This window comes from Bactrocera oleae, chromosome 2, assembly GCF_042242935.1.
Source record: "Bactrocera oleae isolate idBacOlea1 chromosome 2, idBacOlea1, whole genome shotgun sequence".
In the NCBI taxonomy this organism is placed as follows: domain Eukaryota; kingdom Metazoa; phylum Arthropoda; class Insecta; order Diptera; family Tephritidae; genus Bactrocera; species Bactrocera oleae.
In genome coordinates, this window is record NC_091536.1 from 2,991,461 (window position 1) to 3,010,135 (window position 18,675).

Here is an 18,675-nt window from a genome sequence, read left to right on the forward strand (position 1 = left end):
GGTGATTTGACCAAAACTTCAATCGATGAATGGTTTGAACTTTTATGCGCCGCAATCATATTACGAACCCACGACTCAGCGACTAGCAGTCACGTACTCAAACGATTAGTGCTTCGGCGCTAATTGGGTTTTAGAAATAAATCGCAGGTTGCTAATTCAAAAATGATATTGTATTTTGAATAATGCATTCGATTGCAAATAATTGCAAACATATTACGAAATATACAAAATAGCCTAAACTCATTGTTGTAGTTTGAATAACAAATAGCAATCAAATAAATTACCTTTTCCATAATTTAATAAATTGCTGCCAGACTTGTCACACACGAAACCACCTTAATGAATGCTACGGTCAGCATAACGGAACTATTATATAATTGTGATTGAAAGTAATCATATGAGTACTGCGTATGTGGTAAGGGCTTCTAAGCAAATTTGTTGCACAAAAATAGTTCATAGCTAAATTCGAAAATACTTCCATCTCTTTTATATTTCTTAAAATTTTTTACAGTTTCCCTCAGTTGACACATTACTAAACAGTTATGCTGAATGAAATATTATAAAACATTTTTATTCTTGTTTTTTTTCAATTTATTTTATATTTTTTCTATAATTAAATTTTATAATTTTTGATTTTCAAAGACTTCAAATATGAAAGAATTAGGCCGAATGTAGCGCATTGTGGCATGAGATAATTATTAACCCACAATAAGTAGGTATAAATAGGTATAAATTATTAAAAAAAATATTTCATTTAAATATCAGTAACAATCTGAGCAAGTTTCAGTGAAAATCGGTTTTCGAAAGCAAAATAGTTTACACAGAAACTTAAAAAAATGATCAATCATCGACAGCTCAGTCTAGCTCTCTCACTGCTCTTGCTTCGGGTTCTTGCTGGAACTAAGGCAAATCCGCAAACAGATGCAACGAATAACAAATTGGATAAGCAGCAGTCCATGGAGACGACCACACCGTCCGTGCGCGCTGCAAACGCGTCAGGCTTCGACTTTGAGGAAGTAGTGCGCACTTGTAACGCCAGTTTCACAGTACCGTTAGGTAAGTTTAGGCGCAAACATATCGTACATTCGGTACAAATAATATATGATATCTTTGGAAATATTTCCAGAGTATATTCAGCAATTCAATGAAACCGCAGAATTGCCGAACATAACCGACAAAACAGGCATGGTAAGTGTGATTGAAGAACTATCAATAAACTTTCACTAACCGTTGCCTGTAGTGCTTCTTGAAATGCTACATGGAGAACACGGGCCTTTTGCGAAATTGGCAACTGAATCCTACACTGATCAGGCAAACTATGTGGCCAGCCACTGGAGACTCGATACCCGTCTGCCAAAATGAAGGCTGTAAGATTACTGAGTTATTGCTGCCGGAGCGCCAGATTTTTAATGTATATGATTCTAATTGTTTTTTAGCTCGTGAGACCTGTCCTTGCAAGCGCACCTATGCCATCGCTAAGTGCCTAATGTTACGCGCTCTCGTGGATGCCCGTAATAAACCGATAGTTTGACAATATTCTGACGGCTTCACGAGCAACAATTAACTTTAAATGGTCGCATAGCCACATGTTATTACAATTGTTTTTGCTCTTCGTGCATCTGAAAGTCGTTCTGTCTAATATTTGCTATAATTAAAATTCGAATTATATTATATAAAATAGTTCAATATTTAGATCTACACCATAATAAAAATATTTAGAAGCACTTTGCTTTGCAGCCGCACCAATATACGTATTCTTATCGGACCGTTGATCGAAGGCTTCTTTGCTGATTTGTGGAACTTTAATGGCTCATGTGAATCCGATTAGATGTGTATGTACAGATTATGTATACTTGAAGGGTATTTATTGATAAATGCTGCTTGAGGATGGAATGCTTATATAATGTTATCTAGCATACCTATAAATGCTACCATTTTAGCTGCTTAAATAAATGTATTAATGAAAAAATTAATTAATTTTATTGCTTACTTTTGTGTAAAAAATTATTTTAGAATATAAAAAAATTCATAAATTTAGATTTTCGACAACAAACTGATACTGCCAAGTAATTGGCGCTCCTTTTCTTTAAACAATTTTCTTTAATTTTTGCTACCAGTTTTCGGTTGTATCTTCAGATTTTAATGACTAAACTTAAATAGCCAATTAGACAATCACGAAATTTGAAACAAAAAAAAAAGTTATCCTCGGTTGCACGCAAACTATAACACTCTTCACAAATACAAAAGATTCCACACAAGAACTTAATTTGATCGCTCAGTTTATATGGCAGATATATGTATGTTGCCTTGGGTAATAATGACAGGTGATCCAAGTACAGGTACTCTTTTCAATAGCCTCTTTTTGACAGCACGTGTAAATCGGGTCAAGTTCGCATGTTATTTTTGTTCAGTATTGTTTGGCATTTTATCATGGAAAGACTTATGCCTAAACAACGTTTACAAATCGTTCAACTTTATTACGAAAATGTATGTTCTGTAAAGAATGTGTTTCGCACGCTTCGCTCAACTTATGGTCAATTGGCGTACTATTCGCAACACCATCACCCATCTTGAAACCCAGCATTCATTATTGGATAATATTTTACCGAATAGACAACGTTCAGCGCGCACTGAAGAAAATATAGCGGCCGTAGCTGAGAGTGTTCACGAAGACCGTGGAGAGTCGATTCAGCGCAGCAACTCGAATGTATGGAACGATTTGACACATTTTACGTCGAAATCTTAAATTGAAAGCGTACAAATACAGCTTGTGCAAGAACTGAAGCCCAAGCGACATCGCTACGCTCTATGGGCCAAGAGTGCCAAATTTGGTTAAGTGATGAGGCCCATTTCTGGCTTAATGGGTATGTAAACAAGCAAATTTGCTGCATTTTAGATAAAAGGCAACCTGTACAGATTCAAGAGCTGCCATTTCATCAAAAAAAAAAAAACAAAAAAAAAAGTTTTGGTGTGATTTGTGGGCCGGTGGAATCAACGACTCATATTTCTACAAAAATGATGCCGGTGGAACGTAACCGTCAATGGCGACCGTTATCGCGCCTAGATAACCGGCAATTTGACACCTGAAATTGAAACTCCTGATCTTGGCAACATTTGGTTTCAACAAGACGGCGCCACTTCCCACACACGGCATCAATCAATTGATTTATTGAGAGAACACTTTGGTGAGCATATAATTTCACGTTTTGGGACGGTCGATTGCCCACCAAGATCGTGTGATATCAGAGAATTAGAATTTTTGTTGTGGGAATATGTAAAGCCTAAAGTCTATGCGGACAATCCCGCTTCGATTCAAGCCTTGGAGCAAAACATTACGCGTGTCATTCGTCAATTACCAGTCGAAATGCTCGAACGAGTCATCGAAAATTGGACTCAATGGATGGACCATCTAAGACATAGCTGCGACCAACATATGAAAGAGATAATATTCAAAAAATTTTTTCCATTCAAAAACTTGATTTTGATCGATCAGTTTGTAAGGAAGCTATATCTTATAATGATCCGATATAACCGGTTCCAACAAGTGAGCAGCTTATTGGAGAGGAAAGGACGTGTGCAAATTTCAGATCGATATCTCAATAACTTAGGGACTAATTAGTGTATATGCAGGAGACGGATAAATCTACTCAACTCGTCATGCTAATCATTTATAAATATCTGTATTCCATAGGGTGTCCGATGTTTTCCTTGGTGTTACATACTTCGTGGTAAACTAATATACCATATTGAGGTTATAAAAACGTAGCGCTAATGTCGGAGGTTTTTGGTTGAGACATGAAGGTAGGCGTCTTCGACGCAGTGATATGTAACGAACAGCTGATAATTTGACATTTACCAAATATTTTAAACACAATTTCTCATGTAAGAGATGTTTAAAATACTAATAAGGAGTCCACACATTTTTCAGGGAAGCACTTTCGGGCGAAATCTGAAGGGTACTGGTACTTGCTCACATCCACTGACATTATAACCTAACCTTGAAAGGTAATGAAGTAATAGAGCACAAGAGAGCGTTCTTAGAAGTGCCTCCTTGCTAGATGTAGTGGCTGCCGGAAAACAGAAAGTGTTGACGTCCTATATGACGAATATTTCAGGTCAAATTAAACTGAACATCGATCTGGCATTACTAAGGACCTGTAAGGGTATGTATAGCTAACATACCGCTAGTATAACCTAACGAGAACTAACATAATACAAGTAGAGCGTCATAACGGGGTATTTCGACATTCATTTTGGGCTCTGCGACAGTGCAACAGACACACAGTGCCGCCACTCGCACTGTTGGCGCATTGTTTTGCACGCTTTTGCCACAATTGCACACTATTCACAAAACAGTCAAAGCAGACACGACTGTGTCCGCTAACACCCGTTGCTCCATATTGGATGGGCTTGCGCGTGCTTTTGAATAATAAAAAGTTGTTACGAAAAGCAACAGCAAATACACATTTTTTTACGCGTTATTGTTGTTGTGTGTTTTTTATATTTTGCATTACACTTTTTCTTTCGCTAGTTGAGTTTGTTTTGTTGTTTTACTTTTATTTTTATTTTTATTTTTATTTTTGGCGTTCACTAACTGGTCTGGACCGGACTGTTTCACGTGCTTTTTCGTGAGCCGCGGCTCGGTGAGGAAGGCGGTAAATGTGACTCGCTGCTGATTTTTCTATTATGATGTCGGTTGTTGCTGGTATTGTTGCATTGTATTAAGGGTGCTTTTGCTTGCACATAGTTGTTATTGGTGTTGTTGTTGGCTAATAACGACATTTGGGGTCGACAAGCGACAGCGGAAGCTGATGTTGGTGATGATGTTAGTAATGATATTGCCTATATGTCGATTTGTGTGTATATATGTACAATGGAATGTGAAAAATATAGATGTTTATAATTTGCTACTTCACTATAATTGCTGGTTATTGCAGCAGCGTTGCAGGCAACAATAGGCCTGGTCATCCCTGCAACACAGTCGTTGCAGCTAAATTAGCAGAGATTGATTTCCAAATCAGTTAAAGGTACTAAATAATCATAAAATACATATATACCTACATATGAATGTGTACATGTGTCCAGTTAAATACATTGAACACTGCAGAGCAAAATCGCTCCTAAAAGATGGTGACCATCGCCGGCTTTCGTATTTTTTTACTGTCTCCCACAATCCACAATCTCCGTTATCTCACCCATTACTAACACCTAGACGCTCATCATCCCCGCTCCTTCCACTATTACTATTCATAGCCGTTTATTCGTGCGCCTGTCGCTTTCTTCTTCTTCTTCTTCTTCTTCTTCTCACAACGTTATATAATATATTTAGTCCTGCATTTTTTATGCACTTTCACCTTGTTTTTGCTTTTTTCTCAATTTCATATATATCCCTTTCGTCCGTGCGTCTCAAAACTATGCTTATTTTTTTATTTGAAAGTTTCTCCTTATTTTTTTTACCCTTTTGTATATTTTTCCATTTTTAGCGAATCTCTTTCTTCACAATTTTTTCCATTTTTTAAATTTTTTGTAACGTTTTTGATTTGTTTTTGGTTTTTGCTATTTTACATACGTACATTTTGACCCGCAGAAACCGATTCGCCGTCGCTGCCTCTGTCGCCGACGCTGCGCCTATCGGGCAGTTAGATGTTGCAACAGTTGTGTTGTTGTCGCAGTAGCGCCGTTGGTGGCGTTGCAACCAGCTACACATTCATTTTGGTTAGCTATACTCATCTGTCTCTATGTAGCTAGTGCTTTTATTTTATTTTGTTTTGTTGTTCTATTTGGCTTCGTTGTTATTGCTAGTGCCATCGTTTTGCCTCATTCTTCATCCTTATGTACTGCGCCGTCGATGTGGCTGCATCGACAGTTATGGCTGCTGGCTACTATAGACATTTTTTTTAGCTTTAATTGTATGGCCTCTATGGTTGCCAATAAGTCCGTGACCAGCGAGCAATAATTAACTAACGCAAATTAAAAAAAAAATTTAAATTAAATTTTAAGCTAAGTGAATCAAGGAGGTGTCACATAGAAACTGTGAGCTCAAAGCCCAATTATAGAGCACTAAATTCAATAGAACTCTTATGATAAGGCGATATAAGCATTCTTGATCTCTAACTTGCACAATTTGGCTCGACAGAATCTGATCTACTTATGTTCAAAGAGTTTAAAAATTTCTCTTGAAGTCAAATTGTGTGTTTCATAGACCTTTGAAAAATGTTATAAGTTTGTTTTCAATGTTATGTGACTTAAGTTTCACGGCTCTCGCCTTCGTAAGTTGGGCATTGACGAAATTGAAGTTTGTGTTACGGTTGGCCTCCGGCCTGGAAAGTCCACTGACAAACGAGTTTAACGAAACAAAATTTCATGAAACGTGGTGCGACTTGATTGCATAAGAATCTTGCATTGTTTATTTACAAATTTCAGTTATCAATAATTGTAAGCATAGGATCATCTATTTCTTTGTTTCGCGTTGGAAAAGACTACGCTTGAAAATTTTGTTTTTCAAATAAGGTACGGTAAATAATTCAGAAAGTAAGTGTACTTCGGACCAAACCCAATTTCACTTAATTTTTTTTTTTTTTAATTCTGCCAGAAATACCAACATGTTTGAACCCAACTATGACGGCTTGTGGTTTCAGCTGAATGATGCCTCCCAGCCTCTTCTACGATCGATCTTTTGCCTGCCAAATTCTTGAATAGTATTGTTAACTATTTTAGCAGGCCACCTCGACCTATAATTTCACGCGATTAGACGGACGATGTTATGTAAACAAGTCGTTAATAACTCTGGTTCTTAAAGTAAATACTAAATCAGCTAGTTGAATGAGATTGTGTTCCACAAATAAAAGAGAAACTTGTTCGAAACCGTTGAGCGGCTAAAGACATACCTGAGGTATTGAAACACCAGCAGAACAAGGCGTAACTTTACTAAATTTGAGGTAGCATAGATAGTGGTCGGACCAACGGCATTTAGCTTCAGATAAAAAGTTCCACGTTCCAATTTAAAAGTGGGTGTGGAACAAGCTTAGGGCTTGTAACAAATCCACCGAGTTGTTGAATAGTGTTTAGTTAGAGATCACTTGGGAGCTCAATGAGCTTAATGATGGGTTAAGCGAGACCGCTTGAGATCAAACATTTATGGAACATTCACTCTCAATCAGCTAACTACCAAGTCACTGTTCTAAGTTAATGGTTTTATAAAATGTTACTTGGCGCGTGAGAGTGAATTTAAATCTACGTTTAAACAATCACGTGGCCACTCTGTCAATGCGTGTTTTGCCACAATTTTTTGCGTTCGCTCTTTCCCACCTCCCACAATCAAGTCCTATGCTGTGTGTGTGTGTATGCCTATGCACCGACTGCGTAAGAGGGTGTAACAGTATAGAAAAAAACACATTCCAATAATTTTTAGTCGGTTTTTGTGTTGGATTTTTTTTTTTTTTATTTGTTTTTTTGTAGCATACATATTTGTATTTTGCTCTGCTTTGAGTGTGTGGCCTGCAACATGACGTGTAAGTGCAATAGCAACATAATGACAACACGACGATGCACATGCGTGCAATGCGTTGGTGCGTCGCAAAAACAATTGCAAAAACGACGCATCAGCTAACAAGCAAAGACAAACACAAAAAACAAAAACTAGAAATGAAACAAACAAAATAAAAAACGAAAACAAAAATTAAAATGAAAAAAGAAGGAAAACAAATTCGAAAAAATGCGTTTTGTTGAGAGAGTATTTTGGTGTTGTTGTCGTTGTAGTTGCTGTCCAACAGCGCCAGGATTTTTTGTTAGGCTGGTGTGGGCCTTGCTGGTTTTTCGTTTTGTTGTTGCAATTATCATCACCCAACTGTGGTTGGGGGCGGACGATCTAGACGCTCGACAGCTAATGTGTCAAATAACAAACAACAATTTCTGTACTTATGTATATATGTATGTATGTATAAATGTATGTGTGTAAATGCATACACATATCATTACGGTAATGCGGATAATGCATATGCATGACCGTAGATACAATAATAATAATAACAACAACAATAGCAGTGTGAGTTAACAAGCCCACTCTTATGCAACTATATGTGAATGCATGGGTGTGTATGTATGTACGTGTAGTGCGCACAAATGTATATGTATATATACCATATATACATATGCATCTACTCGTTGCAAAAAAGCGCGATTTTAAAAACTGTTACTACAATATTTAATATATGTAAGTATCCGAAATAGGACAAAAGATGCACATACACACATACATGTGCCTTATAATATGTTCATATACAGCAAATGATTTAAAATGTTGCTACCTATTACGGTTTTCAATCCAACTGCATTTTGATTGAAGTTTTGAAATTCGATATTATCGATATCAACTCAATCCGTCAAAAAAAAATTTCGTGGAAGTGTTGTCAAACTTCAAATTTCTTGTGGTATTACGGTTTTAAAGTCGGTGCCAGTGGAGTTGACTAGAGTATCAAAAACTTTCAACTGGTGCTTTAACTTCAATTCAACTGAGTGAAGTTGAAAATAGTAATAGGAATATATGTTGCGCCTTTAATCTCTTCACCTCTGTCTCCGAAGTGTCGCATCGTTGGTAAACCAAAGTCTCGACCGATTTCACTAATATTTAATATATATAATATATTTGACCGATTTCACACATATTTTCAGCATTCAACTATAGTACATCTAATCTTATACTTTCACTTAATTCTGCTATATTTGGTATATGGGGACTTGGTGTAGTATTGACCCAATTTTATCCATTGTCGATATTACAACATATTAATACCAGAGAAAGATGTTCATAAAAATATGTCACAGATTGAAAAATATTTATGATATAAAGTAAACCCTTTCCCTTTTATTAGATATTCGGAAGCTAGAGGAAGTTTTTCTCCGATTATACCCATTTTCAATACCAGAGCACATTATTGTTAGGAATTATTATATCTTACAGATTGAACGATACTTTCGGCGAAAAGTCAGTCACATATAAGGTATTTAATGGCTTGGAAAGTTTTATTCCGATTTCGACAATTTTGAGACCCGAGATGGCGTACCTCAACGACGCTATTTATGAATGGTTCTATTCCGATAGTTTACTGGCGATTGATTTATATAATTTAGGGTAAAATCATCAACCGGAATTTAAAATTGGCATAATATTATTTACCGCATTTGGTTAAATAAATAGAGTTATAGGATTTTACATAAACATGGACGGTGCCAAGCTCATTGACCAATTTTCAAACTAGCTCCTTTATGCATCAAGTAGAAAGACAAATTTAATACTCTTGATGTATTTATTAGTAGTTTTCAATTTATCCGTGTGTTATCATCTATTTTATCCCATTTTCCCTTTGTCTTTAACTTTAGAGGTTTGTGAGATATATACTGTTAGAGGTGAGGCCACATCCACTTTTTGTTTTAATTTTCAAACCACGATGTCTTTCCCTACTGTTATGCGCCATACTAAATTACAGTTTTATAAATTAATTTCCGCCTTAGTTATAGCACTTTATAAGTTTTTGTTTAACGGCATTATTAGGACACGACAGTGACTCCATATTCATTACATTAGCGCTGTGGGGAAAGGGTACGCACCAATATCACGAATGTTGACTACCAAATGTGATAATACAAGTCGAAATTGTTATTCATATAACTGTGAACACAATTAAAGAATTGAAATGAAATTTAACATGTATGGCGGAAAAATGTTAATAGAGTTATACGCATTAGCCCAAGATCTATACCGGCCATTAAACCGCCAAAAAATATATATCACACATTTTGACCAATCTAAACAATGTTCGGTCAAGTGGAAATTATTATATCTGATACATTACTGTTAGGGAAGGTCTGGATTGGTAACATTATTATGTTGCTACAGAGTATAACAGTTTTGTTCACCTAACGGTTCTTTGTATCATCTAAAGCTAATCCAGACAAATATAGGGCTATTTATATATAAATAATCAGGATGACGAGACGAGTTGAAATCCGCCCGACTGTCTGTGTGTCCCTTCGTCCGTCCGTCAGTTCGCGCAAGCTGTAACTTGAGTAAAAATAAAGATGTCTTGATGAAACTTGGTACACATGCTCCTTGGCACCATAAGAAGGTCGTAATCCGACCACATTAATCGAAAACATAATTTAACGCTAAATTAAGATATAAACGTGTAATCAACAGAGGTGAATGGACGATTCGCATGGGGCAAGTTTTTTATAACTTCACGACCTTCCACTCAAATACTAATGTTCGTGATTAACTCCGCAAAACACTTTTCAAAATTCTCAAAGATTCCGTAGCCGTGATGGAAACAAAAAATTCATATATTTTCCTGGGTAAAAAACGCCAGACAAACTAGCGGCGTCATATTCTAATTGACACATGAAGATCACACGAACATAACAAAGGTTTTATCAATCGAGAAAAAAATTGGTATCGATTCGATTTGTACGCGCCGTTTAAATGGACTCGTCCGAATCATGTCTGATCTTTGATGTAATACCAAGTACTTGTATACCCAAAGCCTCAGGAGGTCGTAACCGAATTTCCTGGTGTCCATCCGCCCAGATATCATATGTATTACAAATATTTACATTTGTGCACTATCGCCAGCATATATAAATGCACTCTTAAGCATAGATATGTATTATCAATTATCCATTTCTATCAACACTTGAAATTAATAAGAGTATTCATACCAGCCTTGTTAACTCGTTAGTCGATTTGGAACAAAATATACCACACTACTGAGATAGAGTAAAAAATATGTTCACAGTTAAATGTTTTAACGAGGTACAAGTATCAACTAACGAATTAACAGATTAGCATATTCGGTCTGAATAATCCAGTGTCAGTGATATTCGCTACGATCATCTAAGCGTTTACAGAAGAGGTGAGGTATTGTTAGATCAATTAGTACTTACTTCTTCAGTATAAAAAAAAAATAGAGAAATAACCTTAGATATTTACATATATAAATACAAAATAAATCTATGCACCTTTCTAACTCAGTCCGATTTGTCAAATTAAATCGGCATCCCGTTATTTTAATGAGGGCTTGAAAAGCAGGCTTTGTCAATAAGTTTTGGTTGCTGTAGACAGATTGATGGCTATGTATGCATACAGGTATATGTATTTGTTTTTGTGTGCGTGAAAATGACAGCAAAACTGCCGTCAACCGGAAGTACAGTACTTTGTTGGCCAGCAGGGCTACTGCAGGTTGAAGGAGGGTAAGCGTGCCGTAGTAAAAATATAATAAAAATGTGTAGCAGGCTTAACTTCGCTCACAGGCCTTGCCGAATGCACCACGTCTCGCTACGCCACGCCTGCATGACGATACGGCAGAGCAAGGCCTCATTGTGAAAGTGAACCGATTTACACAATTTCCCACACATGCAGCACACAAACAAATATGTATATACGCCTACAAACACACATTCTTATATATATATATAACCTTATTTATATATGGTATATCCGCATGTATCTGGGCTACAATTAAAAATATGTTTGTACGTATGTGTGCAGCGTCCACTATGCACCCGCTCATCGACTTCACACCACAATTGCCGTCTTGACTCGGAGGCGGGTCAAACATTTTATTTCTATTTTTATGTATTTTATATTTTCTATTTTTATTTAGTTGTTGTTTTATTAAATATAGCGGCGTGTGAGTTTTGTGCGTTTTTCGCAGCGCTATGTCCTAATAGGCGGCAACACTACTGAATTTATTTATTTATTTATTATTACCTATTTTTACTTCAATGCACTTGACAACAACAGTACGAATGTTGAAATGCCGTTGCGTAGAGCACGCGGATTTGTTGTTGCGCTCGAATTTCCAGAATTCAACGTGAAAAATAATAAAATCTAACGAAAAATTAATTCTGTTTGATTGCACTGGTATTCTTCTGAAAGGCTGCTGTAGAAAAAGAAAATTTTGACTTGATTTAAGCCCAAAAAATTTTAAAACTTCGATTATGAATTTAAACATATTAATCTTAATTCATCATTAACACCGCGTCCAAGTAAAAAACGATTTTCAACTAAAAAAAATTACGAATTTTTACACTTCTGTTTCAAGAATCAGGAAAAATTCGCATTAGACCTCAGCACTTTCATTAATTATTTAATACCTATAATTGAAAAATATTCATCAAAACTAATTACTCTTTTCTCCTTCCTTATTGAAACTATAGAATTTTTTCTTTAAGGACTAGAATTACAAAGAAACAGTTCTCAATAGGCCTATATTGAAGGGCGGTCATTGCATACCAATATGAAGTAATTGAAGAAAGTTTTTCAAAATCTCATTATAGGATGAAATGAGGGTTAAAGTCAAATATTTTCTGCAATAGAATAGTGTTAGAGGAGTGGAGTAAAGCCCAATCAAGTTGTGGTTTTTTGTCCTTCATCGTAATTTCAGATAAGCCTCAAGAAGGAAGTAAAGAGGGCAAGGGTATTGGGTCTATAGTTAAACTAATTATGTTTTATGGGACTTTTGTGTGATGGTAAGGGTTGTTAAAAACTACACAAAACAAGGAGTTTTATTATAAGGCTAACGATCATTCTATAACAAAACCCCAAGAATATTTTTATGGCTGTGTCAACGCATAGTTGGAGACGTCTATTGTACATAGGATACACTCCATAAAATTTAATGCTTTCGAACTAATAAAATATTTTTCGAGCAGAAGTTGCAGCAGATCCACAGCGCCTAGGTGCAGGATCCTTAAGACTTAAGCTAGTGGTCTAGAGATTAGTTTAGGCGTGTCTAGCTTCATTCCTAATTGCATTAATCTAATTTGTAATATCGCTACCTGAACATATGTATAACGTAGCAGAGCACCCCAAAGGTGATGAAGTTCTAAGGAAAAGAAATTGACAAATGGGCATCGCTTGAGCTTTTTAATCGCCAGTCAACCATCAGAAAATACAACCGAGTATATACAAGTATAACCCTATATCCAATGGAAGTGAATAAAGTAGACAGATAATAGAGACATATGTGGCCTTAAAAACATACGTCGACACATTGTCCTCTACTATTATGGAATAGATAATGCTTCAAAAATTTCGTTACAGAAGGAAAATTCGAAAACACATATGAATCGGTAAAAACTATAAACTGGGACTCTCTACATTTATCTTTTACCCCATTATCCTTACCACTTTATCAATTTAAATAAATTTTTATACGTATTAGCTTCATGTCTGTATCTGTATAATCGAATCACAAGCATTGCATACTATCTCGAATTCAGTCTGCTCCTTTTAATTTGTAATAGAACTTTCTACCATTAGGTAGCAACCACTTGATGACAGATTCAACCTAAATGGTGAAGTTCCCGGTTGTAAGTAACTCCGACAGGGTATTTTAAATCTGCAATAAAGTTTGTAACACCCCGAACATGTTATACTCTTGCAGTTTGCAAGGATTAAAGCCGGGAAAATACCTTCAGGTGTGGCAAAACTTTATTTTGAAAATGTTGCGAAAGAATTCAACATTAAATGTTTGACGAGATCGTAAATGGTTTACAATCAAATTTGTATCTTATTAATTTATATCATTGGTCATAGACTAAAGTAACTTTATAACTTCATTTTACTTCCCATCAGAGAAAATTATATTAAAATCATGCTCAAATAAGACATATCTGACATAAATTCAATCGAAGAGGGTTTGTATAATATATTGAGGTGATGTGCAAAACGTCAACCAAAGGATAGGAATTTATTACTTTAAGAATATGAGGTTTGAACCAAGGTCTAAGCCAATTCCATTCATATTTAGCGCTGAATCACATAATTTTTAAGAAAGCTTGTCCATTTAGTTTCACTAAAATATCCCACATTTTGATCAACCCAAGCGATTTAAAGCAGGTGGAATGTCAGAAATCACTATATAGGGTATATTGGCGCAGAAAAGATCTGGGTTGCGCAAACTGACCGATTTTCGACATTAAACTAAAGTATATTCAATATTGTACGTTCAGTTCATTTTGCTAAGATATATTACATATATAATATATACGGTATAAAATCAGCTGGAAGTTTAGAAATCTTTTTGTTGGGTATATGAGAATACGGAATTATTCATCCGATTCAATCTAGTTTTGACACACAGGCATACTCGTATCAGAAAAAGAAAAATTTCAACAGCTAAGATTTATAGTTACTATTAAATAAATTGTTACATTTTTATTTATTAATAGAAAGCAATCAAATCTTTTTAATTTTGAAAAGTGAGTCAGATAAGTCAAATGTGTTGGAATGAGAATTGAAAGCCTGACATATACGGCGGAATGGTTGGTTTAGTTCGAAATTTGATCTACAGGATTTTTACAGTAAAGGTCTAAACTGCCTCAAAAAGCGAACCGGGATATTAAATTTAATTTCAGACATTAGAAAAGAACTACAAACTGTTCCATTCAAGACTTTCACTAAGAATATTATGCCAAGTATTTTCCTACGACTAGAAAGTGTAGATAGATTTATAACTTTTAAGCGACTAGTGCATAAAGGTAGACTTACCCTAGAATCACATCGGAAATGGCCTAAGGCGAAAAATAAAAATTGCTTTTGAAAAGCCTCTAACTTGTCAGAATAGATTTGGTAGCTAGGGTTTCATACAACAGAGCCATATTCCAATATAGGTTTAACCAAAGTTGTAAAAAGTGTTTTATAGATATACGGATCTATAAATTCTTTAGACCAACGTTTAACAAAACTGAGGACAGCTTTTGCTTTCAAGACCATAGTATCAGTATGAAGACCAAAATTAAGCTTAGGGTCCATATTAACTCCCAAATCAACATGGTTAAAAACTTGCTCTAGACTATGGTATTTTATTACATAAGGAGAGGGCTGCACAGATCTACGGGAAAAGCACATCGGCACATCGTCCTACATTTACTGAGATTCACTAGCAAATCATTTCTATCACACCATGCAACCAAATTGTTTAAATCTGTTTGCAACAGATACCTTTCCTCAGTTGATGTGTATGATTTGAAAAGCTTTACGTCGTCGGCGTATAATAAATTTTTTGAGAATTCTATTACAGAATTCGTTAACAAACAAACTTAAAAAAAACACAATTTTTTTAAAATAAATTTCAATTACATTATGAAAATAAAAAAAACGGTTTTTTTCTCACTTTTGAATGCGAAAGTTTTAATAGTTTAAGAAATAAGTCTCTTCAAAGTCAAACGATCGCTCTGTACAAGTTTTGTTTTATAATATCTTTCAAACGATTAGGTTTACGAAAATATCGTAATAATATTTTTTTGAAAAACATTCAATTTAGTATAGCATGCATAAAACCAAATATGTTTTCAATTAGTATGATATATGAATTTTTACATCTGATGATAAGAAAAAAATAGAAAAACGTTGGGCGGAACGAAGGAACCTTCCCCTTACCACTAGAAGATCAGACCTGGGGAATCTAACTCTACTAACTTCATAAGTGGGCCGCCTCTAGATGTAAAAAAAAAATTTCCAAAAATTATATATATGTAACTCCATATCTATCTCAATTTGTTTTAAGTGATACCGGACAACCGTTAGGGGAACAAAACTATTAAATTTGTAGCAACATGTTGCAAGAGTATACAAATAAAATCTTGGAAAGCACGTGACACTGCACAAAAGGTTCTCAACTTTTGAAAGCAATATTGACGATTGAATTTAAAATTGCCTACCACTTAATAAAACCTATGCATTTTATCGCATTGCCTCTTTAAAGTGATGCGGATTAATGCAAATTCGTGCTATCATTCCGTTTTCCACTTTAAGAAGAGTTGAATTTTAATTTGGAACACGATGGGACAAAAGCGTCAAAATGGTCTTGCTTCTGAACTGAAGATGATAACTGAAGACTCAATTAAAAATTTGTTCAAAACCCACGAAAATTTAAAAACGATTGAAAGTTTAATAAAACCGACGCACGATACGCGCTTATCGTATTAGATTGCCCTCCCATAATGTTGTCACGGCGCGGGACTGAACTTTTATTATAAAGTTAATTTCGAGTTCAAATTGCGAATTTATTGCAAAAATAAAATAAAAAGCCTATTAAATACTCCTGAATGGGGTGTTGGAGTATTTGGAGTATATAAACAAAAGTGTCCCACCTCTATTACAATACTTTAAATATAAACTATTCAATCATAAGAAATAGCGATAACTTGGCCAGATGCACAAATTTATTGGTAGCACCGAAGCTAGAACACCATTCACAAATAAAGAAGTATTCCATACAAGAACTTAATTTTGAACGATCAGTTTGTATTGCAGCTTTATGATATAGTGGTACGATATCGGCGGTTCCGACAAATGAGCAGCTTCTTGGAGAGGAAAGCACGTATACACCATTTCAGATCGCTATCTCAAAAACTGTGAGATTAGTTCAGGTCATCATGCTGATCATTATTTATATATTTATATAATTACAGGGCGTTACAAACACCGTGGCAAACTTAATATAACCTATTCAGTTTATAAATAAACAACTTTAAAGGTCTGAAAATATTTGACCATGTTACTTCTAACACAAATCAACCGTGCGAAACGAAAATTAATATTGCACTCAACAGAAAACATTAAGCAGTACATTATAAAAAGTACCTATATTTCTACATCGTATGATAAGTATGTTCAGACGGGCTAGGTAAGATTGTCATACTCGTCAAAATATTCGTTGAAGTATGTATGACGATGAAGAGAAGAATTTAACCAAGGCAAAGTTGAATTTGTAGCATGAGTGTTCACACGTTGAATTTCTAGTTTTCCGAAGACAAGTTATAACTGCGCTTTAAAATTTTGTCATTTTTGTGGTGTATTCCCGAGTGTGCTTTAGAATTGGTAGTTCTTTTAAAAGATCTATTGATCCATTGCCTCTATTTTCTGTGTACTAAATCCTATTTTGGCTTTGGCGCAAATATCATGTTCACTGCAATAAATTTTAGCGCTAATATTTCTGAATTTTACAGCCAAACACACTATTATAAATAATTATCTTATCACTATTATTGATAAGTTTTCACGAGCTTCGAAAGGAGTACCTCGCTACTACAATACATTGCCATGTGGTAACTCGAAAATATATGGGATCAAATAGTTGTATCATTGAAATATATTATATTTTTTATCGAACGGCTCGAGGAAGTCCTTCTCTATTCTGACCAACATTATTACAAAACATTATTTCACAAAAGCTTATAAGTTTGTCAGGAACACCAAATTAATACCCCTGTTACTATTATCAACTCCAATCAGTTGAATTGAAGTTAAAGCAATTAAATTTCAGATCAACCCAACTCTTTTTTGGTGTTACGAACTACAACTATTTTCAGTCAAAGTTTCATTTGTGTGGCCGACGTAGAAAATGAAGATTTAACAGATAATTAAGAGCTGAAAATTGTTAAACGAAAAATCAAAACAATTAAATTCAATAATTGTTCACGAAAATGTGCATAAATATTAAAATGGATATTAGTTTTGATTAATATTACGATGACAAACATGTTGGGGAAAAAACTAATGCTTGTAAATACGCAGGAAAAAACAAACGGCGTCTCACAGAGCATGCATGAGATTTACAATAATTCACTGTAGCGAGTACTGCGAGTTAATAATAGGACTTCAACTTCCCCGCACGTCTAGTAAACTGTAAACGAACATGCCATACAATAATAGATTTGAATCGAATTCATTCAAACGGGAGAATGCCAAGTGATCCTCCCGATTTAAGCAACGTTGTATTGTTATTCAGTATTTTAAGAAAAACCATTAGACTTTACCAAATTTACACATCAGTGAAGCAGAGTCACTTAAACTTCCTCTTGATAACAATTATTATCTCCCGTATCTCTGAGCACAAATACTTTCGTCTTATACTGACTGTATAAATCATAAGTTCTTCGAACTTGATTTACTTAATTTTTTTCTTGATATGACCTATATCAGTTTCTTTCTAATATAAAGAGATTTAAGATTAAAGCAACGTTCTTTGTTAAAAAGCCGCCTTGTCGGAAACCGCTTGTAACACCGGGTCGGAAAATTTCATTTCAAATATTGCAACTTGTAGAGCCGTATAACTACGAGCATAGACGCAGCAGTCATCAAAATACAGTGAATACATCAGACAAATACAGTGTCACACTGTCAATGACAATCCAAAAGTAACGTTTGATTGTTTGACGAGTGATCTCCCGAACACTTCTTTGTTGTATTTGAAGGCTTAAAATAATCGTTTATCTGGATAATTCCCCTCCAAAATCTTTCATAGTTTGATAATTGAGCGCTAACTCTGTCGTCTGTGAAAAAGTATTTCCTATAAAGGGGTAGGCCAGTATAGAATTTTCAATAGCTTTTCGACTTCACGTAGACTTTAGGGTCTTAAACATATTACTTAATTGGTAAAATAGTGAAAAAATTATTCCCCTGCAACCTGCTGTAGTGTCGAAGCGTTTGGGACAATCGGCTAAGATGGAGTTTTTATTTTATTTCAGATAGCACGAGCTCTTAGAATTGCCACCGCCTGTGGAGGCCCTTTTGAAAAAGGTGATTCCGAAAATTGACCTTGCAGTCGTCATTTTGTATCAAAATCAATATGAAATTATTTATATTCTCAAATAGTTATATAATATGTATAA

General features: G+C 35.1%; 2 protein-coding genes across 3 annotated transcripts in view; one reads left to right on the forward strand and one right to left on the reverse strand.

Moving 5' to 3' along the window:
• rn (rotund) overlaps nt 1–18,675 on the reverse strand; it is a 134,943-nt gene that overhangs the window by 23,504 nt on the left and 92,764 nt on the right. The gene's annotated exons all lie outside the window — the stretch shown is intronic.
• LOC106622896 (general odorant-binding protein 84a) lies at nt 759–1,973 on the forward strand. Its single transcript, XM_014242235.3, has 4 exons — nt 759–1,056; nt 1,127–1,188; nt 1,241–1,367; nt 1,437–1,973. The coding sequence occupies exons 1-4, from the start codon at nt 837–839 to the stop codon at nt 1,529–1,531; spliced, it is 504 nt and encodes a 167-aa protein (XP_014097710.2). The 5' UTR covers nt 759–836; the 3' UTR covers nt 1,532–1,973.